The sequence below is a fragment of the Watersipora subatra genome, chromosome 7 (genome assembly GCF_963576615.1).
Source record: "Watersipora subatra chromosome 7, tzWatSuba1.1, whole genome shotgun sequence".
Classification (NCBI taxonomy): Eukaryota; Metazoa; Bryozoa; class Gymnolaemata; order Cheilostomatida; family Watersiporidae; genus Watersipora; species Watersipora subatra.
In genome coordinates, this window is record NC_088714.1 from 23,111,768 (window position 1) to 23,139,552 (window position 27,785).

Genomic DNA, 27,785 nt, shown 5'->3' on the forward strand with positions numbered 1-27,785 from the left:
AGCCGAGATAACTTTGAAGGATTATGTGAAGTTTGCATACTCCCCAAAAGCATCCATGTAGTCCTTTAAAACTTGGTACAAGAAGATGTACTGCTCCTAAAAAGACATGCAAATATGTGGTACCAAACTAAGGAATAGTCATATCAGGCAAGCAACGTTTAGAGCTAAGCTTATAAGAGAGCCTCTAAAATTTTCCACCAATCAATACAATGGTGGGTAGAAAAAAACAAGATATGCTTTAAAGGGTACCTAGAAGTACCAAAATATTCTTACATTGTGGGTAGCACCTTGCACTTTGTGTGGTGATTAGCACAATTTGTTGTGTTTTTTGCTAGAATAGCACAATTATCAATACTTTATAGCTTGAAAATTGGTTGAAAAATCACAATTTCTGCTCAATTTGGACCAAAAACTGCAGTATTGCTAAATAATTATAAGAAAACTGCAGTTTGTAACTATTTTATCTGAACACTTTGTGCTCGAAAATATTTTTATAAACGAGGAGTACTCGGTAAAAGGTTTCACACAAATGACTCTTGAGAACAGCTAACTTTTGACCGATTAAAACTTTATTTTCTATTTAATTGGAATTCACACACATAAGCATGCATGTCCACATGCACACATGCACGCACACACACATGTGTACAAACACGCGCACACACATGCGTACAAACACGCGCACAAACACACGCGTGTACACATGCACACACACGCATGCACACACATACACATGCACACACGTACACATGCACACACACACACACGCATGCATGCATGCACACACACCAAACCCACCAACACACGTACACACGCGGAAGCACAAAGATACACATCCACAAACACAAACATACAAACGTGCACATGCACACACACACACGCGCATACGCACACACGCACACACACACACATACACACACCCACAGACACACCCACATACACCCATGTGCACACACACGCGCACACACACCCGCACACACACGCATGAGCACACACTTACACATGAACACATGCACACACACACACACACGCACGCACGCACGCACACACACGCACACACGACACTCACCCACACACATTCACACACATGGAAGCACACACATACACATCTACAAACATACAAGCGTGTACATGCACACATACATACATGCACACACATATGTACATGCACACGCGCACACGCATACACAGATGCACATCGATCGATTGATGCAGTTCTACTAAAATAGTCTCAATTTACTTTAAAGCCTATAAATATGGCACAGACTTTTATTACATATATATTTCTGAAATCAGTTTCAAAGTTGCATTGTATCATCTATCATTTTGCACAACCAAAGGTTGTAGCGCGGCATTTAAGTTAAGAAAGTTCAATAGATTGGTTAACTGGTAGCCTTTCACACTATAGATCCTTGCTTTGCATTTGTTGGAAAAATACTTCATGTCACAGCTTATAGCTTGCATAAACGGGTTTTGCCACAATAATTGTTTTTATGCTCTTTCAACATCGAAATCATAGATATAAAACAAAATTGCATAATTTTATCGCAATAAAAATATGTAGCCTTGCAAGCCTGTAAGTTAATTTCTTGCTATTTGCTGCCAGATAACAATAAAGAAAAACAAACAGACACATGTAGATGCATAGTTGGTGTACATACAGTATAAATATTTAGGCGAATTTGTTGTTCAGCAAACATACCTATCACAAACTAACACAATTTAACCAAATACCAGTATTCTCTACAGATTAAAGCTTATGCTTAGAAGCACAAACTGTAGCTATCATTTAATACTATTCCAGATACATAGTCAAGTGACAAACAGGAATGCACATCAAGCTCACCATAGTGGGGATGAACTGTGGTCTCCTCAGTTTTGCCATAATAGTAGAGTAGTAAACATCAACCATCTGCTCTGTCTTAAGCTTTTCTATGACGTTGTAGGCACAGATAAATATCCCACATTTTGTACTTCCATCCCTAAGTAATGGAATTTCATTAGACAGACTTATCAAAGTTTTATACTATTGGTAGCAATGTAGGAGTGGTTGGCTGGTTTAGTAGAAATTGAACATGGTTTACTGTTTGTGATGGATGGTCAAGAAAAAATAAAGCAATGACTAGCAAACTCTGTACAAGTGCATTTCAAAGTATTTTAATGGTGGGTTTTGCCACTTGTCTGAGAGAAAATAAATGTCAAGTAACAGTTTATTTTTTAAAAACAAGTTTAAATATTTTATCAGGAAATTATGGTACAACAGTTTTTGCACTATTGACATAGAGCCAGCTGAGTGTGATTTCCTTATTATCACCACGTTGCATAATATCTGGTCGATGCTATTTTTCAAAATTTTGTTTCACCTGAATCATAAAATCATCAGGCATTAATAAACTTTTTTATAACTTTGTGTGACAATTGATTTGCTTACTTCAAAAAAGTTTGAAAAAGACTAGTTACTCTCTTACAAGCAAGTCACACAGATTTTCCCATTGGGCACTTTCTGTTGAGCAGTTTCAACTTCTCTCTGTAGAGAAAGAATCATATCGGTAGTTGGTACTGTCTCAGATGTCCAGTTCTTCAGAACAATCACTTGAACATTCTTGGCATCCTGAAACCCATGATAATAATTAAAGTTACTGAACATAAGCATCTAATAGTTTGATAGTATTAATCATGTTACTGTGTGGCATTATGTATGCAGTTTGCAAAACTAATATTTTTAAAATTCAATCATACTAGGTTATATAGGCTAGTTTTAGTAAAAATTTCTCAAACTCTGTTGCTTTTATTTGTAAAACAACTTGGTATTGATTTAACATTCAGAAAAGCAAAAATTATGAACATAAATACAATTTAAATCATGATATGTACTTACGATCATGATTGATAGATTAATTCTTGGAAATAATAATAGCCGACAATAAATAATTCAATAGTTTTTTAATATTCGTTTTAAGCGGTTCTAGTTTAATTTGTTGAGCATTGCGCTGTTAACTCTTTCAAAATGGGTTTTTGTAATATCGCGGAGTCTATTCACGCATCTAAAACAAATCCTAACATTGCTGGTATTTAGAAAGATTTTGGTAAAATCATCTTACTTATCATTTATGCAGCAATAGACTTTCAGCTTGGTTAGGAATTATATAGTCAGTAGGCCTACTACTATTTTAAATCTATGCCATATTCTAATAGCTCTCTTTTGGCACTTGTAGTGGGTATAAGGGTATAAGGGTTTAATGTTTCTTGAATACTGCCAAAAGTGATACTATTAAAAATGAATAATTAAAGTATATAAAGTAGTTTAAAAATATATACTTTTTATAGTTTTGGATACACAGTTATCTACAATTAATTTTGACCAGAAACGTACTCTCTTACTGCACGTCATATTTTCTCATCGACAAAATATTTAATAAACTGTTGTTGCTATTTTCAAATCATTTTTTAGTTTCTAACAAAAAAGAATCCAAACTAGGCTTGCACTAGTTTCTTTCTTTTTTAATTTAATTGAAATTCTGGCTGCAATAAAAAAGAAATAAGCACATAATTGAAAAATTTAAATAAGTTCCAAATTAATGTCTACTACCAATACTCATTTGTTTAGTTTTTCTTTAGAAGCTTAGTGATGCATTAAAGTTTTTAGTCCTATTATCTGTAAATGGTTTTAAGTAATAGAGCGTCGTTTTTAAACTAACAAATGCTGTTTTTTAATGTTTTATTCTACACAACAAGCAATGTACAATTTAGTTGATTACATGACTAAAACTAGGTAACTCTAGCCTATAAATCATTTATTAATAGTTGTGGCAACTGCTTATATTGGCGCATGGATCTGTCTTCATTTATTTCCTGTCAACAAATTTTAACTTTTTCGGTTGTAAGAAATACTTATACACCTTATTAAAGGCAAATGCTACTGTAAATCTTTTACTGTTGTAAGTGCTACCTCAAAGGAAGTCAGATGCCACATACTTACACTATAAGCATGGAGAACTCAAAAGCACGCCCAATCTTATAAATATTAAAAACCACTCTACAAGTCATACTCTTACAGTATTCTACTAAGTAAGAGATTTTTTCTGAAGAGCAGAATATATAAAGAATAAACACAGAACCTTCACAAAAATATAATAGTACAGGGGTATGTCTGACAGCAGAAGCATCAAATGTGAAGTGTTTGCTATGCTCAATGAGTACATACTTCAAGTCCTTCCTTTTCAAAAGAAACCTTGATAACTTTGACTCCTTCCCTGTCAGCCGAAGTGAATCTTTTAATCAAGAATGGCTCCACTTCTATTGCTGTCTCATCTTTCATTGGATAAAATGCATTCTGAAATAATAGTATGTAAGAGTCGCTTAATATTTAACTCGAGTATAATGAGTGGAGTTCAAACATTGCTTTAATAAAATTTTGAATACCTGACAAAAAGAATTTTTATAATTTATATTCGAAATTACAAGCTGAAATATTTTAGTATGTTTACATCTTTTCCACAGAGCCACTGTACATGCAGGTTTACGCTAAGTTTATCTTGTGTTTAGTGAATGCTGGTACTGATGCAACTCATAGAAAATCCTCTAATCAAAATGCCATATCACTCATTGCTGCCTCATTCTTATATTATTCATAATAAAACAAAACTAAACTTGTAGAAACTTTCCTTTTTTTCTCAAAAGTATGCACTAGGTATGCGACATCAAAAGCCTGCAACTAATAGTTGTTTTCTTGCATATGTATGTGACCAAAAAGCAAAAAACAATTCTAGCAGTTGGAACAAGTTAAAGTGGTGAATCATTACTCACCTATTTTTTAATTTTTTTTCATGGGAGTAAGACCATTAGATGAGATATGTTCTAGATTGCCAATGAAGTAAAATTTCAGAATAACATTTTTTATTTCAATGAATAAGCAAAACTCTGTTGCTGGCTATTTATGATCAATAAAATGACTAATTATGATGCTTTAATTGCCACTGATTACACATAAACACTAATTTTGTCAGCATTTTAAGTGCAGAGCATCAGAAATTTGCAAGCAGACAATGGGACCAAAGTGAAATTGTGAATGTACCCTGATTAAACACAAAACTGTTTAGGTATTTAAAGCAACCTTTAAACTACAGAAAAACAAAGAACTCCTAGCTATTTGGACTCATATTTAATTTTTATGTTCCTAGTTTACTAATACCAGACTCTTTAAAACATGGTTTTATTAAAGCAACTCAAAATATTTTAATACTATAAATTTATTTATTTAAAATAACTGTTAGATAAAACTTTTTACCACAATTGAAATCTTCAGAACCTTTCACATAAATAGAATAATAAAGTTAGGCTCACCACTGATGTAATAAAGTTATTTCATAAAGCAATAAACTAGGCAAAACGCCTGATCTCTTGCCTATTCAGCATAATAAGCAACAAATAAATAGTTTTTATTGCTGCTTTTCCTTATTGATGCCAATATAAGCATATTATTTATTTTATGTTCCTCGTTGTTTGCCAGAGAGCAACTGCGTTAAATTTTAAACCGGTTCATATTACAATAGGATTAACTTGAGCAGCAACCATTAATTCTACAGAAATTTACGTTACACTAAAATATAGCAATAGTAAAACACTTTGATACATAGCTTGTTGGTTTATTAAAAACTGTGAAGCCACCAAACCACAATTATATAAGCTTACTAAAAATGTATCTATCTCTTGTTGCATCTCATCATTTATTCTAGTCTGTTGGGATTATAGAGATAATTTACCTATGAGCATGTAAGGACTTTCTATAACAATGATGATTTTAAAGAAAAGCCAAAAGTAATACTATTTCAAATAAAGAAATGAGAATATTATAGCTTTTTTGAAAACCATTGTCATAATCTATACACATGAAATGAAAACTGAAAAAAGTTGTCTGACTAGTCAATTACCTCGCTTTTCCTATATCACTATTGAATTTTTATGAGTCTTATCCATAAACGGAAAATAAAAAATGAAATGGTAATGGACTAAGTCATAAATCCATTTTTAGACTGTCTTTTTTATAACCTGTTTCATGCATACCTTTCTTCAATATATTTGTTGTTATATGCCAATAATAAATTGAATTTAACAGAACTTCACTCAGGTTAGTAATCCCTTACCGGACTTGTCTCTAGCTGAACAATAGCCGAGATTTCCAGCTCTAGTATTAGCTGCCAAAAATCAGGAGTGGTGATAGATAGTGGCAGTTGAGTGGCTATCCATTGTTTCTTCTCTTTGTAACCCTACAAAATTAAAAGCGTCTTCAGATATAAAAACAAATAAATTAGATACATAGATGCAATTAAATATGACTAAAATTTTGAGAAACTTTTTTAAAGCCGGCATAGCCAAACTTCTTGTTGATTCTGCTATTTGCATATGTAACTCTATATTACCGAGTTTTCTAGTGGCATGTTGCAAACGGTATTGTTTACTCAATTTATATCACAACCGATAGAAATAGGGAATGGCTATAGGATGATTTGTGTCTGTTTTTTATTAGTTGTTTACCACAGTTGAATAAAGATTGTCAATCGGTGTGATTTGATTTATGTTAACGAAAATAACGTATAATTGATAACCTCTAGAAACTTGATGGTGCGATATTTTCAATTGTGTTTCAAATATTTGGTGATCTACCTACTATAGCTTTGTAAGTAACAGAGTTGAATAAATTTCTAACATAGCATACCCATCTAACCACATGTGCTTACAAAAGTATGCGCATGAGTTGGATGCACAGATATGTGCATGCTCACGCTAGCTACAGTATTATATATACAGGTAGTTATCTAGCTAGCATGTTATGTAGACTGTGTATACTGTTTTTTATGCATTATGCTAAAGATTCACTTAAGCTTTAGCCTCTGCTATGAGTGAACAAAATCATCTTCACACAAAATATGTTTGCAAAAGCTGTTTACAAATATGACCGCTAATGATAGACAAAAGCATTTTTTACAAAAAATTGATAATGGTACACATGTATGTACAGCTTGAATATACTAGAAAAACTTATGTGTTTAAGTATTTTCAGACAAGTGTGGGCGGTCTAGCAATATTCTATGGGAAACGCGTAGGGCCTACAATAAAAATCAAGATCTCAATGCACTACCCAACCATCAGAATTATATAACTCAGTAACTATCAACTAAAGTGGCACCAGTAGTTAATAAGATAGCAACACTTCTACTTACATCAACAAGTACTGCGTTTACAAAATTTCCTTTGGAGTAGTTCTTCAGATATGGCATGGATGAGTCAGCTATAAAATATACAATGTAAATTCTAGTCTGCACTATTGCTTTGAAATGAAAAATATCAGAAATAACTAGCATTCCTTTTGTGCAGCTGAGTGCTAGTATATTTGGTTTCGACTTGTAGCATAAGAAATATATCAAAAATAGTTTTCAGATTTGTGTAATTTATCCCATTAAAATTTAAACAGTGTCTTGCAGTATCATTAGTCAGTTGATTGACAATTCACACCAGAAAATCCAATTATGCTAATTACATCTTCAACAAATACAGGAAAAATCAAGGTGTGATGACAGGTATAATCTGAGGTCATAGGGGTCTTGAAGCATAAATTGAATTAATAGCATATACAATATTAATGTAAAATTATATGCCTCACTTCTACGTTTTTATCCTACTAAAAATCTTCAATTTATTGACTCACTCCTAGCTTAAGGTTTATCAAGTCTCATGTGATCCATAGGCAAAAGAAAGCTATTAGGTCAAAATGAGATCCCAAAAATTCACAAAACTAGAAAGGAAGTATAATGATCTGTGACCATTACAAGATTCTTTCAATATTTACCTTTTGGAATGTTGATGACGATGTGGTAGTATTTTAGAATAAAGAAACTTACGTGGAAGTATCTCAGAGAATCTGCTTTTATCTTGATTTATTGGAAGCTTTGCAGTGTCATAGCTCAAGCAATGGGAAGCTGTTCTTTTCATCGCGTGCTAAAAGTGGAAAACTAATATATATGCGTGACCATTTAGGAAGTGCTACGTTGGTTTGCACAAAATAACTGACTTAAGACTAGCAGTTGACATACCTCAAACTCTAAAGATATAACATCTTTGTTTTCATCATCCTGCAGCAGGTGTGACTGAATCTTTGCTTCCAGGTCATAAGGCTGACAGATGAATTTCTCAGTTGCTAGTGACTCATAGAGAGCTTGGTGTAGCAGCACATACTGTTCCTGAAACCAATATTTTCAACTTTCAATCAGTTTGTTTTTCATCTTTGCTTAGTTGAATAAAACAAAAAAATTAATAATGTTAAGTTTGGTCTAATCTTTTATTTGCTCCAGTTAATTGGTAACCTTCAAACATGCATACTTTGAGATCTACCCAAAACCCCAGACTGCTTTAAAAGTAAGATTTGAATCTCAACCAAATTCGGTTTTAACGTGTCAGTTTCAAAAAGCTAAATACACAACTTAACTTTATTAGTAAAGACAGAGGAGTTAAAAGAAGGATAACTTGTTTCAGTACTAATAAACCAAGTTTGTTATTAAGTTTTGGTAAATTGAAACTTCAAACTTTTAACTTGAAACACAACACATCTAAAATTATGGGTAATCATTTTTTACTGAAAATAAAAATTTAACTTACTGCTCACATGCCAAATGCACCCTCTTTTGGCAAATTAGCAATCATTTTTGACATTTTATAAAATTTATTTTGTCCAGAAGTAAACAGCTAAAACTTAGTGTTGTTCACTTACCACAGTCTGTATCATGCATGGTCTTCTCTCTCTCATCATTTTCACACACTCAAACATGTTAACAACACCTTCAGCTTTAGCTTGGTCAATCAGATAGTCCAGGGCAATGTAAGTACCAGATCTCCCTACTCCTGCACTGTAATGTTAATATCGCAAGTTTAAAACTTAAGTGAGAATGCCTGCTGCTCAAGATATTTAGAATATAAGTGAAATAAAGTAAATGAGAGGTGGAATAAGTGTTTTAAATTCAAATTACCCTTGTTCGATAAAAAATAACACAGCTTTTGCACAGTGTCAGTGTTGAATAGTTGAATGACTAGTGCAGGTCGCATCATTTTACAGATAATACTTGCGAGAAATCAAAAGATTTTGAAAAGAAAGACAAAAATATGTTCATGTTTTCCCTTTAATTACAGGTGTTCGGTGTGCAATGAGTGAAGAACTGTGTTTATTTGCTAAAAAGTGCTCAGAAAAGCAATATTGGTAGAAGATAGCTAGATCAGATATAATTTCTACATGAAATAGCTAATTAAAAGTATATACCAATCAGGAGGCCTTTATTTGGTAGAAAATAACCTCAAACTGATAGAAAATGAAAATAACCTCAATCTACAGTGCTCCATGAATTATAAGCAGTTTGCGAGTTGCTATAATATATGTTTCCTTGATGGCTTATTCAGTCTACTTATATATATCTATATATATATATCTATATATCTATATCTATATATCTATATATCTTTATATCTATATCTATATATATACCTATATATATATATCTATATATATCTATATATATATATATATATCTATATATATATATATATATATATATATATATGTATATATATGTATATGTATATATATCTATATATATATCTATATATATATATATATAGCTATATATACATCTATATATAAGTGGACTGAATAGGCCATTAAGGATACATATATTATAGCAACTCGCAAACTGCTTATAATTCATGGAGCACTGCACCTAAAATCTGATACTACTAGATTGTATCTCGATAGGAAATATGAGGTAGGGTACTCAAAAGTGTGCAACAGACAGTGAAAGAGGAAAAACAAAGCATTAAAACCTATCTAGCCTCCAATGCCACCACAGATGAGTTGCTAGCTGATATTCAATCAGCCGCTCTGACAATTGACCTTTGCAGTGATGATGAGGAACTTGACTGGCACATGAAACTGCTTCATGGTGCTTACCACTGACAAATATCTAAGGTTGGCAATCTTCACCAGACATACTGTATACAACTAAACAAAGGGAATCTAACGACAAATACAGAGTCGCTATTCATGGCAGCCTAATAGCAAGTGCTCCCAACAAAGCAAATTTAAACGAAGATATATCACACTAGAAACGATCCTAATGTAGATGCAGACTGTGAAAAGATGCATCTGAGCCCATCCAACACATCATTATTGGATGCAAGCAGCTAGCAAGAAAGGCATACACTGAACGGCATAATCATCTTGCAGTTGTTGCGTACAAAGGCCTATGTGATGAGTATACCCTCAATAAACCACAAGACTGTTGGGAAGCTCCCGGTAAGATCAATGAGAATGACAGTTCTAAAATTTTCTAAGATTTCTACATTTGGACTGACAAGCATGTCCTAGCAAACCAACCAGATATAGTGGTGATGAACAAAGAGAACAAGAGGGCTACTATAATATGTATAGCAGTACCCAATGACTACAATGTAGCCAGTAAAGAAGAAGTGAAGAAACGTCTTTATATTGGAGAAGAGATTGAAAAATGCTGGGATGAAGGAACAACTGTAATTCCAGTAGTCATTGACGCACTGGGCGCAATAACACCTTCGCATAAAATTTTGCTAGCACCAGATGCCGGCAGCAATAAACTCAAGTAAGTTGCAGATAAGTGTGCCTTTGGGAACAGCTAAGAACTTGAGGCTAGTGCTCAAGCTTCCAGGTTTCTGGTAGGAGACCTGAGTTGAAGCAGAAACTACCACCAATATGGGTTAACCGAGGTGAAGAGACCTTTTTCTGCTATAAATACTAGTTGACTTGTATGTACAATCTATAATTTGTTTAATAAATATACAGAAAAAAATATATGTATATATATATAATTGTTAAAATAAGATTTATTATAATTATATATATCTATATACATATATATATTGTTATATATATTTATATTTATATATAAAACAAGTTATTGGGCGACTATAATTTGTTGCACTACAAAATTGTTTTGTATGGTTTACAGTAAAGCTTTCTATTTAAATGAAGCCGTTTATACATGAAGTCACTAAAATCAGACTAACTTTGAATATATAAATATATATACATGTATAAATTTACCTAAATACTTGCTAAATGCTCGGTGTCACCCAGGTAACACTAGTCTTTACAAACAAAAGTATTTTGATTTAACATACACCAACAGCTACCATTCAAACTTTTAATTTTGTATCATAAGAAAACTGTCTTATTCAGTTAAAATAAATTAAGAAAACAAGTAAAATAACTGTAAAGGTTTTCAAACTTTGTCAAACAACTGTAACTTTCAAAGTTCATATTGTGAAAAAAATGTTTTGTGTGGGTCAAATAAATTAAGAAACAAAATAAAACAGCGGTAAAAGTGTTTAAATGTAAATGTGAAATAAATAGCAAAAAATAGCTAAATTACATGTATATCTTTTTTGCTAGGATTAATGTAATTGAAAATTTGGTTATGATACAAATAAAGCGTACTGAGAAAACAAAACAAAAATTCAGAAAGTCGCTAAAGTCAATTTCAATGTTTTTTGAATAAAATGCTCCCTGCTGAGCTAAAACATAAAATAGTAAATCTATCAGTCGTAAAAATATTCTTGAGTCAGCATGGAATAAATTAACTTATAGCGCTGACGAGAAACCAAAAGTTTAATTGTTCTCATTTAATTACATTGGTGGACTGTCCAATGAGAACCTTTACAAATACTTTATTTATAAAAAAGTTAGCATGTTGAAATGCTTGTCTGCATGTGAATAAGAATTACCTTGTATATATGAGATGCGAGAAAAAAAGACTTCAACATTTTGTTAGTTATAATGACAATGATTTTAAATTCTTATTCATAACTAAGCCAAAGAACTAAACACATGTATGTGCACGAGTTGATATGAGATATCAGAGTAACATCTGTGTCAGACCTGCAGTGAACAAGAAGAGGCCGATCACTTCTATGACTGATAGTAGTTGTCACTAGTCGATGGAAGGACACAAAAACTTCAATGTCTGGAACTCCGTGATCTGGCCAAGTTAGGTAGTTGAAATGCGGGATGACTCTTGACTTGCCATTCTGAAAAAGTAAGAATAAATATTGTTTGAGTTGTGGGCAATAACCATGATATTAATTCCTATAAAAATTCACTAAATTGAAGTGATTAAAAAGTAAGTCATTCTGTATGATATTTACTTTAAATTCACCAATGTGTTTCATTCTCTATTCCAATTTTTGCTAACAATCTTATTAAAAAGAATGCACCCGCATACCTAACTTCTTAAGAGTTACTCAAACCTACTAACCAAAGTAACTTGTAGTTGGTTCGTAGAGAAGTCTGAGTAGGTCTCACTCGATTTTAGTTCGACTTGAAAATCTCCAAAGACTTTGACATGTCCTTTACTCAGTGGCCAATACTGTTTGCATTTCATCTACAATCATTAACATTTTACAGTTGACGTATGACTTGAAAGCATACAAATGAGCACCATAGCAGCAATTAGAAGCATAAACATCTATAAAATTTGCCCGTCTACGGAATATTTCTACACGAAATGAGTGAGTCCATAAGATAGTGGCAAGACTATTTATTTATGCTATTATTAGAAACAAAAGCAAACTGCCTAGCAGTCCTGAAAACATTTTGTTAATTACAAGCTGTTAGGTTAGCTGAAAATTATTTGCCATCGGTATATAACGTTTTTTTGGTTGAAACAGCCTATGTTGGTGTTCTAACACTTACAATTAGTTCATCATATCACTCGCTCAAGTATTGATGTACTTTTTCATTCTGATCACTGATGTAAAAACAATGAATTGACATTCTGCAACACTCATTGTAAGTAGTCTCTGCACATCTGAATAGATTAGAACCTTGTCTTGTTTCCAAAACCTCCACCATAAATATTGTTCTAAAGATTAAAATAAACTGCAAACTCTTGAACCTTTGTTTGTTCAATTGCCCGAGTAACCATGACGATAGCACTTGGTTGCTGCTGCCATATCATTAGCCAGAAATCCTCAACGACAGCGTCAGTAAATGGTCCTAGAAATGGTAGAAAAAATGATAAAAAAAAACAATTTACATTCAGTATAGAGTAGGTGCACTACCTTTCTATCTATGTTTTAAATTTAATGCCAAAGTATATCTTCAGACATTGCTAACTTCTTAATAGTAATGTCCGCATCCTATTTGGTGTTGTATTATTAATAGTTTGAAGGTTCTTTGAGCTTTGAAAACCGCCCCAGCTAAAGTTATAGAATTATATAAATACAATGTTGAAGATTGAAGACAGGCTTTTTGCAACTAATAAGAACATACTAAAATAAAACATGCACTTTTCTATGTAGTCTTAGAAAGGTTAAGAGTAATAGAAAGTTTGAATGTATAGCTGAATGTATAATGTAGTGATGCAAATACTTAGACACGAGTGAATGCACATTAAAAAAACTAGTTTGTCAATTCTTATAAATCTTGAAATAGGTGACACGGTTACCTAAATGTAGGTGTCTTGTGCTAGCTTTAGCAGACACATCACTCAAAGCCAGAATGGTTATAGTTGTTGCTGTAAACTACTTAATTAGTACTAGAATATGTAACTAAGTCTTTTTTGTGAGCAACAGTGCATCATGCTCTTTTGCATTTTTTTAAAAACTCTAATGAATATGCAAATTATTCGCCTACAGTTAATGAATACTTTCATGTAAGGAAGAAGAAAATGATCTATATTAAGTTACTGACTTTTTATTTGTATCAAAAAAGTTATTTTGACAAGTCTGATATTGCATCAGCTCTACCCAAACTTCTGTCAGAAATCTACTTGAAAGTGTCAGCTTGATGATAACTCTAAGTCCACAGTGTTAGCATTAGCATATGTACCAACATGGAATGTCTTACATTGATCTACTTGCAATTTGATATTGAATTAGTTGTTAAGTTTCTCTATTTTAAGAGAAACCTTACAATGAGGTTGTATGTTTCATCATAGCATTGAGTCACCAATATAATATAAAATATAGCCCTGGTGCTAAATACCTTGAGCAGCAATGTACTGTGCCTCTCTGCCATAGCCCTACAACATGTTAATATTTATCAATAACTTGCAAAAACCAACCAAATGACTGAGTTGTCAAATTTTCAATATTACAAATCAGCATTCATATATATACACTTATTATAACATATCATTGCCAAAAATGTAATATGAAGCAAGCTAAACTTACAAACAACTTGAAAAACTGAAACCAGAAACTGTTCTTGCTGGTGTGATAGCAAAATGTTTTTTTATGATATCACACTCTGTTTTATATTATTTACATGCTCAGCCAAGAGTAAAATAAAATTTTGTTTTATAGAGGCATGCAAAAGCCTCAAATACAAAAGCACTGAATACAAGTGCTTTGCAATAAGAGAAAGCTTGAAAGACGATCGAAAAGCACAGTGTTGTAACAATTATAATAAACCTTTTTTTTAAACTAACCTTCATAATAGATGCGTTTATGAAGTCTGACTTGCTTAGATCTGTTCTCTTTAAGCAAACTCTGTATTTATCAGCTACAACAATAAAAAACACTTTACTTAAAACTATTAAGTTTGATTTGCTTATTTGATGTGAAAAGGTTTCACTTACTAGAACTAAGTTGCAAATTATGAAGTTTGGAGAAGACCTGTTTTTGCACTTATCATGACATCCTAAACATATGATACTTACATGGATACAGTCCCTTGTATCTACACTTTCCTTTGTTCTCAGTTGTTAAAGCCACATTCATTGTAGGAGCGGGCAGTTGATGAAGCTCCTAAAATATTTAAAGCTGCATGTTCAAATACTCCTTGCCTGAGATGCTGAGAATTATCAGCCTAAAAACTGCTAATCACATCCAAGAAACGTTAAAACTTATGAAAACTGTGATCAAATACTTGATGCTAAAACTGGTTCCTGTTTTTCACTAATCAACGTTAAAAATTGTTATTGTTGAGATAGCTTTGGACAATCACTATAATTGCATAAGCAGAAAATATACTAGCATGTAGCCTAGGTTTGTAAACTGACCACTTTATACTGTTCTTCAATAAGTTCAATATTAGTTTTGATGTGAAACTCCAGCTCATCAACAGCAATAGTCTTAGTCCTATCTTCACTTCTTGTAGGGTTTTCATACAACATCTCATCATTTGCTTGCTCACCGTCAGCTGTAAAACTATGTTATCAGTCAAGAGCAAAATACCAATCAATAGCATGAAGAGTTCAGAGAATTAGTTTTTTACCTGGTTCTTGTCTTGGTTCAGGGTTTGGTGCTGCGCATGGTAAGGAATTTGATGCTGATGCTATTGGTTGACTTGGTACTCGACTAGGTGCAGAAACTTCATCAGAAGGTGAAAGTTCTCTTTCATCCAGGCAATAAAGTTCTGTTGAACTTTTCAAATCCTTCCTATCATGGTTTGCAGAATGTCTTCTATACCTATAAAGTGTGTTGAATACACAATTTACAATATTTTGTTGAGTGCTGAATTTTGTTGGTCTTTTGACCTTCTATGTACATGTATATCCATGATTATACTTCATCAGGTTGTTAAATATACTTTTTCAAAAAATGATTCCTCATCTATGCATTTTTGCTCGGTAATAAGCAAAATTATAATGGCTAATCTGGGTGTTTCAACTAATAGCATGAGCTAATAACTAAGAGTCATTCAATATATAAAAATTAGCATAATGATTATTTTACGGTTTAAACTTAGATGAGTAAAAGTTTCATAAAGTAATTTTAGTATCCTAGATTGAACTGATTTGACTAAGAGACTACAACAAGATCAAATCATGACCCTTTGTACTGTACCTAATTGTCACTTTTTTGGGTAGTTTTATATGTGACTGCTAACAGCATTGCATTTGTATTCAAGTCAAATTAAAGTTGTTTAGAGTTTTCTTAACAAACCTCACAAAAATTTTGAAGTGGCCTATTTATTTACAATGTGTTCTTACCTCAATATTAAAAAGATTGTTCCACCAATGGCAAGGAGAGCAAAAGTGCCAACTACGGCTCCAGCAATTGTTCCAGTTGAATTTTGTTCCGATCGCACTAAAAAGCAAATACTTCATATGATTATTAAACACGTCTTATGAGTATTATTGTGGTAGACTCTGTCTTGTCAATATTAATTTTGGAAATAAACTTCTTTAGGAATGTTTAATGTTGCTTTCGGTAATTTGCTTGTTATATCAATGCTTTCAAAAGCACGTAGGCATAACTTTATGCAATTTGGTTAAACAATTTTTTAGTTGGAGTAGTAGCCTACCAGCCTTCTTACTTGTTGTGTTGAAGGCTTTTAATTACTTAACTGGCTGTGAATAATTTGACTTTAAAAGTAATATCTTGCGTTAATGTTGCTAATTTTTATCAGCACCTGTGCAAATTTGTCACTAAAACTTTCCACATAGCCTGCGAGCTACATATCTTTACTTTGGAAATAGACTGTAACTGGTTAAAGAATTTAGGAAGTGTGAGTATTGTTTTAAAAACAAGTAAATTTTTTATAGTTATTTAGATGACCGGTTGAAACTTGAGTTACTGTTTGAGCTGTAGAATTCAACCAGTAAAACTAACATTATGTTACTAATTAGATCAAATTTAGTGGCGCTAAAAGATAAAATTTGCTTTACAATTTGATTCCTACTCATCTTCACTGTATAAATGAACCTAAAGTACAACTAATGTACTTATAGGTAAATGGTTTTTGCACTATTAGTTTTCCATGCTGATTAATTCAGAAGTAAGTTGCAAATAAATATTTGTTGTAGGATGTCCGATGGAAAAAACCTGACCTTTTCATGAGCACTGAAACTGTATCCAGTAAAATGTCTGGTAATAGGTAATAGTTAGTCAGTTGTTTCCCAAAATTTGTGTAACAAATAATTAGATTCAATTTAATGTTAAATATAATTGTTGATAATCTAGGATGAGTTCTAGGAGATGTATTTCAACATACCAGTAACACTTTGTGGTTCAAGGACCATAACAAGTGGTTCATATCCTTCCTGCAATATTAAATCATATTTTGTCCTAAAACTCAAACAATTTCAAATTAAATGTTTTTTAATAAAAGATTTGATTATATACGCATATAGTATAGTTTTCCTAAGGCTTCTCTGATATTTGCTAAATACTGACTAAAATAGATTTAAAACCTTTAAAGATAAATTTCAACTTGAAGTACTTACCTCCACAAAAACTCGTACTGCCAAATACACATCATATATTGCCCCAAAATTAAGAGAAGGATTTCCATCGGATCCGTCTCCTGCTATAAACTTGTATCCACTCCCAATTTCAGTTGCAGGAATAGTTTTAGCAACATAACAATTTTTAGCTAAGACTTGAGGACAGGTAGTTTCAGTGGAAGATCTTTTTTCTCGAGACTGTTCTGACAGCATAACTAGGTATTCACTGCAAACAATATGCACTTCAGTTTTATAACTTTCAAAGTATTTGTTTTGCATGTACTATATTTAGTTCATCAATAAATGTTTATGACTTCTAGGTCTATGATAAAGAGGTGGCCAGTGTCAGATTTCTATGCACGAAATACACCAGTTGAACTAAAGGTGTTCTTTGAAAGCTGAAAACTGAAGGTGTTTCCTACAGCAATGCATATTTAGTGCTAGCTAAAATCAATGCAGTTTTTACATAATTTTGAAACAGATTTGTTTTACAAAATATTTTAGCGGTACTGGAATGATAGCAATACAAGCATGTTAAGAAAACGTTTCTTACCTGACATCAACATTTTCTACCAATAAGGGTCTGATGGTTATTGTCACAGTCGGAAGTTTAGCTTTTTTTGGAGGTCGATTGATAGTTGGTTGCATGTTTCCTGCATTTTTCACTGCAATGAGTCAAAAATGTAGACTGAAAGTATTTTGTTGATAGCCAATAACTAGATTTTAATGTATAACTATCCAACTACAGAAAATAAGAACCTATTGAACTCAGCATCAAAAATGTGCAACAAAAGGTGAACTAGTTTTGACGGAATTGCAAAGGCACATCTAAACTTCGAACAAGAACAAAATTACTCTTTTGATCAACATACTCTAGTGAATTGTAATAGGGTGGCTACTAACCCACTCATTGCAATAAACAAAGCATACACACAAAATATGGTACAAATTTTGTGCAACTATCCTCTTTCATAAAACTCTTTACATTGCACTACAATATTAATTGACAAAAAGGATCAATTTAGCCACATACAGTGAGAATTTCCAAATTAGGGTGAAACTTATTTTAAAGGAGCTAAGGCATGTTTAAAATGGCTCAATATTTAGTAAAATTGATTATATTCAAGTTGAAAGCAACTTCACAGTATTAGTCACACTAGTACAATTAACAATTAACAAATTGCCCGTCAGATATATTTGAGAATAAACATGGCAGCTTCAGGATTCAGTTCTAAACATTTTGGTAGAGTAATAAAGCGATCTGATATATAAAAATTGTTTCAGTTAAATGTTTTTGTATTTCATCATTGCTGCTTTTTAAGCTGTTTCTAATGAATAGAGGTGTATGACTAGGTATGTTCAGAATTGCAAAAGTATTAAATAAGGGCAAAGAGTGACACTTATTCTTCAATAAATAAATCGTAATTTGTATTAAAACAAAATGGACAAAAACAAACAAATGTTTACTTAAACAGGTTCAAAAACTTTTCAAAGTATTTATAAATTTCAATCAAAATCTAAAGTTTCTTTCAGTTCTATTAAACCTACATTTTAGTTGGGTGTAGATGTATTCAGTAGTAGTGTTTCCTAATCCAATTGAGTTCCCAGCCTGTGCTGAACAATTTATTTTTGTAGCAGATGGCAAGCCAAAAAAACTCTCAAATGCATTTTCACTTGACTGTCTAACCATTTTTTCTTGCTTCTTATTGATGTAGCAACTCAACTACAACATAAAATAAATCGTCGCAATAAAACAAATTGTTGCCCTCAGTCATCGCTGAATGACAGAGGGCAACAAATCTATGTAAGCATAAATACAATAAATAAAAAATGAAACCAGGCTTATCATGCAGTAAAGTTTATACACTAAGTACATCTACATGAAGTAAAGCATATGCAAGGACAATTCTAGTTTTTTTTTGCCAAAAAAGGTTTGACAGAAATAATTATAATTTTACGCATCTTTGCTATAGATATTGACGCTATTTAAATGCTTTGAACCGCTGACATGCTTCAGAATGTGTAAGCAATCAAAATCTGAAAGCAACTCAAATACTAATTAGACAATAAGCAAACTTACAGAATATCTTTTGATGATACCATTTGGAAGTTCAGGTTGCATAACAGTAATAGAGACGCTGTCTGCAGTTGATTCCAAAGCAATGATATTTGGCTTTCCAGGCAGATCTAAATACAAATAAAGGTCTATTCATAGGCAGCTGAACAGAAATTCATATTTAATAAGTTTGCAACTCTGTCACATTATAAACTATATATTAATGCTGCATTACTTTTTTGAAGTAGAACAAAATATTATGGAATTTGTATAAAATTGCACATCTATTAAACATATTGTGCCTATAATACAAACTAAAATCATAAAATAAACGAGGATGAATAAAATTGTTTATGACAGTTTGCAACAAAGTTTAGCCTTCATCAGAAACAATAATGATAAATACTTGAATATAGTGCGTGAATGTGAGTATTTATTAAAACAACTCTAGCTAATATTAGTGCCACAGTTTATAGTCAAGCAGAAAATAAGCAGTTCCCATTTTGTAAAATGTAGCAACAAAATTATATAATAACAGACAGAAGCACCATCTAGAAGTAATGCCCTTGTGTAAGACTTGTTACACATTGTTTGTATGTAAATCATACATGAACATGTATTTATTTGGAATTTTTGCCCTTATACGTAAAATTGCTTTTAGAGAGCAGCCTATACTCAATACTCAGAGCTTCAGTGGCAAGAATAATGATACTGTGTAAATTTATGCTATTGTCAATGATACATTTAGTAAGGAGTTAGTTAATATTACCAACTAAAAAAAGAGACTAGATTACATGTGGATCAAATACATCTCATAACTGAATATATCTTAAAAATTGGCTCAAAATGTTGCTCTATAGTCGTTGAATTATAAAGTACATGGTCACTGAACAGACACCTGCAACATTAAATTTTTTAAGCAGTAGCATGGTTGGCCAGATCAGAAGTCAATAGTCACTTGCAGTCAATAGCACTCTATCATGAGGTACTCTGAAAATGATTATTAATACATCATTAACGGGTTTCTTTGCTTCAGATAGATTTGGAGTTGCTGCCACTTTAAATCATAGAGATGGTAAAATCCGATTTGCTGCCATTTTATTTTGAAAAAATTATGCGCAGGCCTTTGCAGTGAGGCTACTGTTCAACGTCTCAGAAACACTCACTGCTGATGTATTCAAATCGATAACACCCAGCTAAGAATTTCCTAGTGGAGGTGAAAAATTCAGTGCTTTTCATTTCACTATTACCCCAGTATGTTCTAACTATTATTGCCAATGATAGGCTGGTAACACGATAATAATGCAATAATTAACTTTGATTTAATAAATACCTTAATCATTAAATAACTGATCCTACCGATCGTACGGATTCCCCCGGCATTGGGGCCGACTTCTTCCACGGCTTAGCTCATCTCGCATAGACACTTTTATTGCTAGAAACCATTGGCATTTATGCGACCTGAACTAATAACTGTTTAGTAAGTAAAAAACTTTATTGCTGTTTTGTAATATGGAAGAACATTAATATTATTAACGAAAAATAAATTCTGATAAGCTATCATGGCTGAGTAATTGCAACAAATGTACAAAGCATGGGTTGAAAAGGTAATTTGACTCAAAAAGCGAGTCTATTTTAGCTAGTTCGGTTTTGAGGATAACACCGGTTGTACTGAAAAATTGATTAAGTGCAACTCCGACTCGTTCAAATGGTAGGGGAGAACTTGTCGTCGGAGGTCAACTCTGAATCCCTCCGAATCTCAGGAAAATGAATGATTGAAATTTGCTACATTGTAATATTCTTATGTATGTAACTGACAGTAGTGTAATCACAAACACACAAACATACATGCACACGCGCACACACACTGTAACACACACACATGCATACATGCACGCACGGATGCACACACGGGCGCATGCACACACGAATGCACACGCACGCGTATGCACGCGCACGCATGTGCACATACGTGCATGCACACACACACACATGCTCACATGCACACGCAGGCAAACGATTATGTCACATGCACATTTAAACACTTTTACAGAGGTTTTATTTTTTCCTAATCTACTTGAGCTGTTGAAAACATCTTTCTTAGGGTACGAATATTGAAAGTTACAGTTGTTAGACAAAGTTTGAAAACCTTTAGTTGTTTTATTTATTCTCCTAATTTATTCAAACTGCACAGAACCCTTTTCTCATGATATGTAGTTTGAAAGTTTGAATGGTAACTGTTGTTATATGTTAAATAAAAGTATATTTTCTATGCATATACTTTTTTTACTCGAGCAACGCCGGACATTCAGGTAGTTTATATTAATATTCAAAGGCTCAAACACGCTAGGTGATAGTTGCACAATAATGTGCAGCGTTGCGTCAATCTGCACTGGAACTTGCTCAGAAAGTTGATGCTTAGAAATAACGCTTGACTTTCTCTATCTCAGATTATCATGGGCGAGATGCTTTTCAGTTAGCATTCTTCATGTGAAAAGTGGTACGTAATATCTCCCTTCGAACCTTTTTACAAAGCTGGAGTTGTGAGCCTTTTAATCAGAGGGCCCAATATTAGACAATTTTTTTTAATCAGCTAACAAAAATTTACACCATTACGAACGCAGCATCACTTGAGCTTTCCTATCAAACTAGGTTAAAAAGGTTTTAATAAGGTTGGCTAAAATTATAGTGAAAACGAATCCAAAAACTGAGAGGGGGTAAAATTTTGGTGATACTTGCATATGAATCTGGAAATTGCTACTTGATGAGTACACAAGAACATAATATACACAATAACTAATATCTAAAGGCATCAACCAGATCTACCAAAGACTACATGAAAGTGCATATACCAACAATGTATCCGATACCCGAGGCTAAACTAATAGCAAATAAGTTAGAGCACGCTGACAAAAAATACTCTACAGCCAAGAAAGATACAGTTGTTACTTTAAGAGACTACAAAGCCGATTTTACCAATAAACCAACATGCCGACTGATAAATCCCACAAAATCAGATATTGGCAAAGTTAGCAAGAAGATATTGAACAAAGTGAATAGAGTGGTCTCGGAATCTCTTAACTTAATTCAGTAGAAGAGTACAACAGACGTCTTAATCTAGTTCAATAATATAAATAATTAACAAGAACCTTCATTTACAACTTTTGATGTTGCAGAGTTTTTTCCATCAGTATCTAAAAAGCTACTATTAGCGGCATTGAATTTTGCATCTTAGTAAAATTGCAAGTCAGATGACGAAAAAGAAATAGTTATGAGTTCAAAAAACTCTATTCTTTTCCATGAAGGCAGAGCTTTGGGCAAAAAGGGCGCGGACAAATTGTTTGACATTAAAATGGGCAGCTATGACCGGTGCTGAATGCTGTGAAATAGTGGGATCGTACTTACTGTACCAAATTTAAAAAGCCATGGAAAGAACTTTAGCCTTTACCAAGATGGTGGACTTGGCAATATAAAACCCACACCAAGGTAAATTGACAAAATAAAGGAAGATTGATGCTCAATTTTTAATAAGTTTAATTTAAATATCACAATTGGTGCTAACAAAAATATTGGGAAGTTTATCCATGTCATGCTCAACCTTAACACTGAGACATTTATGCCATGCGCAAAATAAACAGCACACCAACATACATGTGCAGTAAATCTAACTACCATCCTCGAATACTGAAGAACATTCCAGACGCTATAAACAAGCGGTTATCAACTATCTCCTCAAACCAAGACACGTTTAATAGAACAGGACCAAATTTCCAACAGGCCATTAAGACAAGCAGATATGAACGCCAACTAAAGCATACTCAGCAACCCACTACTACAACACCCAAAATATACCGAAGTCGTCAAAAAATCCTATGGTACAATCCTACCTATAGTAAGAGTGTACTAACTAAAACTAGGAAAATATTTATGCAAATCATCGCTACTGAATTTCTACCTAGCAGCAAAAAGCAAAAAATATTTAGCAACAACAACTGGAAAGTCAGCTATAGCTGCATGAACCATATACAACATACAATTATGAGCCACAATAAATCAACGACAAGCTAAACAGCAACAGGAGAAAAACCAAAGAATGTTATTTCCGGCAACAACAAACTTGCCTGCCGGAAGGAAAACGCCTAACTCGATCGCTTATATACCAGGCAACAGTGACCACTGCAGACACTAAGCAAACCAACACCTACGTTGGGCTCACAGAAAGAACCCACCACAAAAACTCATTTAAGCATGCCAATAAGAGACTATCAAGATAGCTACTTAAACATATATGGCAATTAAAGGACAGTAACATTAACTTCATCATAGATAGGAAAATTTTATGAACTGCTTCCTCTTGTAATAATATATCTGGGGGTGTGAGATTTGTCTTTTAGAAAAGTTCTTCATAATTTACAAACCACATTTACATGTAGCATCTCTTGAAAAAAGAAGAGAAATGGTTTCTAAGTGTAAGGATGCCACAAAGTTTTTATTAAGCTATCGTGTCATTTAATAACATCTTCTAATTATATAGCTTAAACATCATGCTTTTACAAGCTATACCTGTAACTCTTAATTTTCACAAATTACATCTGTAATTCTTAGTAATCCCTTCTAATCATGTTTACCATCTGATTATGTATACCTTACATAGAGCATATTGTGTTAGGCAAATTTTATGTGATGAGTGCAGTCCTTTTAACTGTACAAAACTAAATATTAGTAAAATGTTGCTAACTTTTTAGTTTTTTTGATACATTTTTCATATGCTTTTTCTAGCATTGAGCAATTTTCAGTAGATGTTGCACACAACAAAGTTTCTATAAATATGTGTGTATGTATGTGTGTGTGTGTGTGTGTGTGTGTGTGTGTGTGTGCGTGTGTGTGTGTGTGTGCGTGTGCGTGTGTATATATGTGTGCGTGTGTATATATGTGTGCGTGCATGCATGCGTACGTGCGTACATGCATGTGTGCACGTGTGTGAATGTGTGTATACACGTGTGTGTGCGTTTGCACGTGTATGTGTGTGTATGTGTGTGTATGAGTGTGTATGAGTGTGTATGAGTGTGTATGAGTGTGTATGAGTGTGTATGAATGTTTATTCATGTGTAAGTGTGTGTATGAATGTTTATGTGTGTGTATGCGTGTATATGCGTATGTATGCGTGTGTGTCTTTGTTTGTTTGTGCATGTGTGTATGAGTGTGTATCTCCAGCTAGAGCTATGGAAATTTTAGAAATAATCTTTGCACTCTGGTAGATTTGAACTTTCGGAGATTGCAACCCAAAGTTTCAAAACCACATGCTTTACCACTGAGCTATACACATTTTATTAATCGGAGCCCTTATCATATACCGTATCCCGTATGCACACGCTAAATGAGAAAGGACAAGGGATGCAACGGATCAACCCAGGGTCACCAGCATGGAGCCGGAGAAATCGAATCTCGAGCCATGTCCAGAGCCCCTGGTGGAGCCGCTCGGGTCGGACTCAATGGAAGAGGAGATGGAAAGCACATCAGCAGGCAAGACCCTGACAACTGGAGCGGCGGAGCAAAGAGACATATCCCAGTCTGATACCTCTTGACCAGCTTAGGCTGGAGGAGAGGAACAGGTAGACCCAGGACCAAGGTAAGCAGAAAGAGACATAGTAGGAAGGTGAGACGGGAGACTCAGCCAAACGGTAAGACCACCCATAAGATACGGCCAGGCAGTATGCCCTCAGATTGGTCCTAAGGACAAAAAGTCAGAAAAATAGAGAACCAGGTCAAACTCATAGAACGATACTAGTCCACCAAAGCCATGGTGGGAGAACTGGAAAAATTGCTCGAGATAGGAGACCTGAGGACTAAAAAATAGTTGATGTTACAGTACTAGATCTTAAAAGAATCAATCTCGGAGTTGGAAGAGATGCTGGCCATTAATCAACACGTAGAAGAATGACCGAGATCTACGGAACTTGACCGAAAGGTCCCGGAACAAGGGCGGAGGCTGAAACGGCCGTGAAAATTCAAGAGACAGAAAAACCGTCTGGCAACGAGTATTTTCAACAGAGGACTCTAGACAGCAGATTTTTTCAAGAAAAAAGGTGTTATGGAACTGGAAAGTGGTCATCATTTGTATTTGGGGCGACTTCCAACCAGTCCATACGCAGTACGCTAACAGACAACAAGCTCGCTCTACCTTAAAAAAATTATATCGATAAACTCAACATGGATCAGGAACAAAACGATAAGGGAGCCATCGAGAAGAGTGTGTCACGATTATCATTAGCAGAACTGGATGATATTTTGGAGAAAACATAGATACCATCAGAAAAAAAAGAATTGGATCAAGAAAACTATCCATGGATGTCCAAACAAAGAAAGGCGTATTACCCATTGCTTACAAAGGAGAGAGACCGACAGAGCAGGTAGTAACAAACACTAGAATAATACAACTGGTGAAGAACGAGGCGCCCCGGAACAAGGTCAGTCCAAACTAAGGCAGGCCTAATTCCGTGGGACAGAGTTCTCGGGTCGGGAGTAGAGGTGAGCCACCCAAGGGTAGCCCTCTGCCAGAGACCAGAAGGAATCGCCAACCGCAAATTCTACTGACGGCAAATAGGGACAAACCAAGGCCAATGAGGGTCTGCTCAGTAAACATCCAGCCAATTTCCACCAAAAAAGATTGAGAGAAAAAAGAAACAGTTGAGGGAATATCAAAGGACATATGGTACTCCCCCGCCTCCTACAAAACGATGGAGGCCGCCGAAGACCGCCAGAGAGGAGAATGCCGGCTCTGCGGCTTCCAAAACAAAGAAATCCATGTAGTCAGGAGGCACGTAGGGCAACATTATTGGCGCTTCTAGTGTAAGTACCAAAAAAGCTCTCCCTCATTCTTTAGCATCTATAAACACCACAAAAAGGCAAGAGATCACCAACTTCACCCCGGTATCGTATGCCAGGTGGATCAGGAATGGTATCCAGACTTCTGCGCACACATGCAGTGGGATAAATGCCCCCCCCCCCCCCCCCGTTTGAAGCCTGCCTTTCCCTGAAGGATGGAAGCTGATGGGTAAGAGGCAGGAGGGCCGGACAGAAACAGACAAGGACCAATCCACCAGAAAGGAAGGGGTGTGCTTACCAAGGAGACAGCCAGGGTGAGAGGAGTGGCCACCTCGACCTTCGCATCCACATAAACTGCTGCGGATCACCCAAAGGAGGGGAGATGGCTAACAAGCCCCTCCAACCCAAATACATGATTCTGAAGTTAAGTCGGAAGGTATGCCAGGAAACAACTATACCCAACAGCCCGAGGATGGACTCACCAACTAAAGGAGTTTCCGCAGATAGCCGAGATGTAAAAGGAGCAGATGGTGCCACCTTGGAAGTTTATGCCAGTGCCGACGACATAGCAAGTGTCTATTCGGAAACCGGTCCACAGGTCCACAACCCTGCTGGTAGAGAGGCAGAGCCTCGTGGAAGAATCAATGATGACCCATGACGTAGGCAAGAGGACTATACTCGCCGGGCAGAACGGGAAGAGGAGCGTTGCCATCATTACAGCCGGCTAACCGACGAGTGCCGAAAAGAGGCCCAGCGACTGAGAGCCTGCGCTCGACAATACAGTTAGACACTCTTCGTTAATGGTTTATCCCCGGGCCAAGGAATTGGGGGGGGAGGGGAGAGTGTGGAGGACTGAGATTGTATACCGATTCTTTACCTTTATTATATTCTTATTAGCACTTGCCTGACTTTATCCAATTGCCTGAACTTCATTTCCTATTTTGTAATCTTATATTTATCCTACGTGTGAAATCTTATTATAACCAATGCATTTCTTTGTGATGTACGTAGACTGGTGGGCGGAATTTAGACAGCTATATAAGCCAGTGCACGAGTTGCACTGAAGTGCTTGAGACCACTGGACTTTGTGTATACATGTTCTTAGCTATCGAAATAAAACTATTAAACTCACAGAACTGCTTATATTAACGCTTGTCTGGTTGGCTCAACAGTTGCAGAAGCAGGCTTATTCTAAGCATCGGACGGGACTGCCAGGGTGGCTCTATAGGATGAAGGATTGATTTTCAGTTTTATATAAACTTGATCAGGTGTGCCATGGCATAAGAAATCAAGTCCTAGAGCGAACTGCTAGTGGATCTAGACTAGCCTGATATAGGGACCTAGAGAACAAGATTAGTTTCAGAGTAAGCCTGACGACCGGGTACTTATCATGAACTAACTTGACCACCCTCGGGCGCCTTAAGCGGGCCTCAGATAAGGCATCCCAGGAATGTAGGTTACGCTCCCCCTTATTAGTGAAGTAAAGTTGACTCAGCTACCATAGTCAGATCCTTCACATTATAAAATTAAATAAGTTAAAATTATTATGAGTTCAGTGTAAAACAACTTTATTATTAGTAGTTTCATATTGCAAAGCAATAATCATCAGATAAAATAGCTAACATTGAAAGTGCCATGTATATATTGGTTGAAATCAA

The 27,785-nt window shown here is 34.5% G+C and overlaps 1 protein-coding gene across 1 annotated transcript; it reads right to left on the bottom strand.

Annotated features, from left to right (window-relative positions):
• Nucleotides 1–21: 21 nt before the first annotated feature.
• LOC137400561 (receptor-type tyrosine-protein phosphatase epsilon-like) lies at nt 22–17,894 on the bottom strand. The gene is made up of 21 exons (XM_068086888.1): nt 17,800–17,894; nt 17,247–17,472; nt 17,015–17,063; nt 16,011–16,107; nt 15,293–15,486; nt 15,078–15,217; nt 14,736–14,823; nt 14,505–14,578; nt 14,060–14,096; nt 12,969–13,069; nt 12,330–12,455; nt 11,954–12,102; nt 8,765–8,900; nt 8,091–8,237; nt 7,899–7,995; nt 7,221–7,288; nt 6,144–6,266; nt 4,205–4,333; nt 2,469–2,611; nt 1,847–1,982; nt 22–96 (listed from the first exon to the last, which is right to left on the bottom strand). Exons 1-21 carry the CDS (start codon nt 17,892–17,894, stop codon nt 22–24), a joined length of 2,430 nt encoding a protein of 809 aa, XP_067942989.1.
• Nucleotides 17,895–27,785: the final 9,891 nt, after the last annotated feature.

What these genes read in the sequence shown, in the direction of transcription:
- LOC137400561 (XM_068086888.1), bottom strand. Translation starts at nt 17,894, where the DNA reads ATGCAACCAACTATCAATCGACCTCCAAAAAAAGCTAAACTTCCGACT. An exon ending in CAGTACGAGTTTTTGTGGAG is followed by an intron (nt 17,064 to 17,246) that starts GTAAGTACTTCA and finishes TTAATATTGCAG; the next exon opens with GAAGGATATGAACCACTTGT. An exon ending in AAAATCTGTGTGACTTGCTT is followed by an intron (nt 1,983 to 2,468) that starts GTAAGAGAGTAA and finishes TCCATTACTTAG; the next exon opens with GGATGGAAGTACAAAATGTG.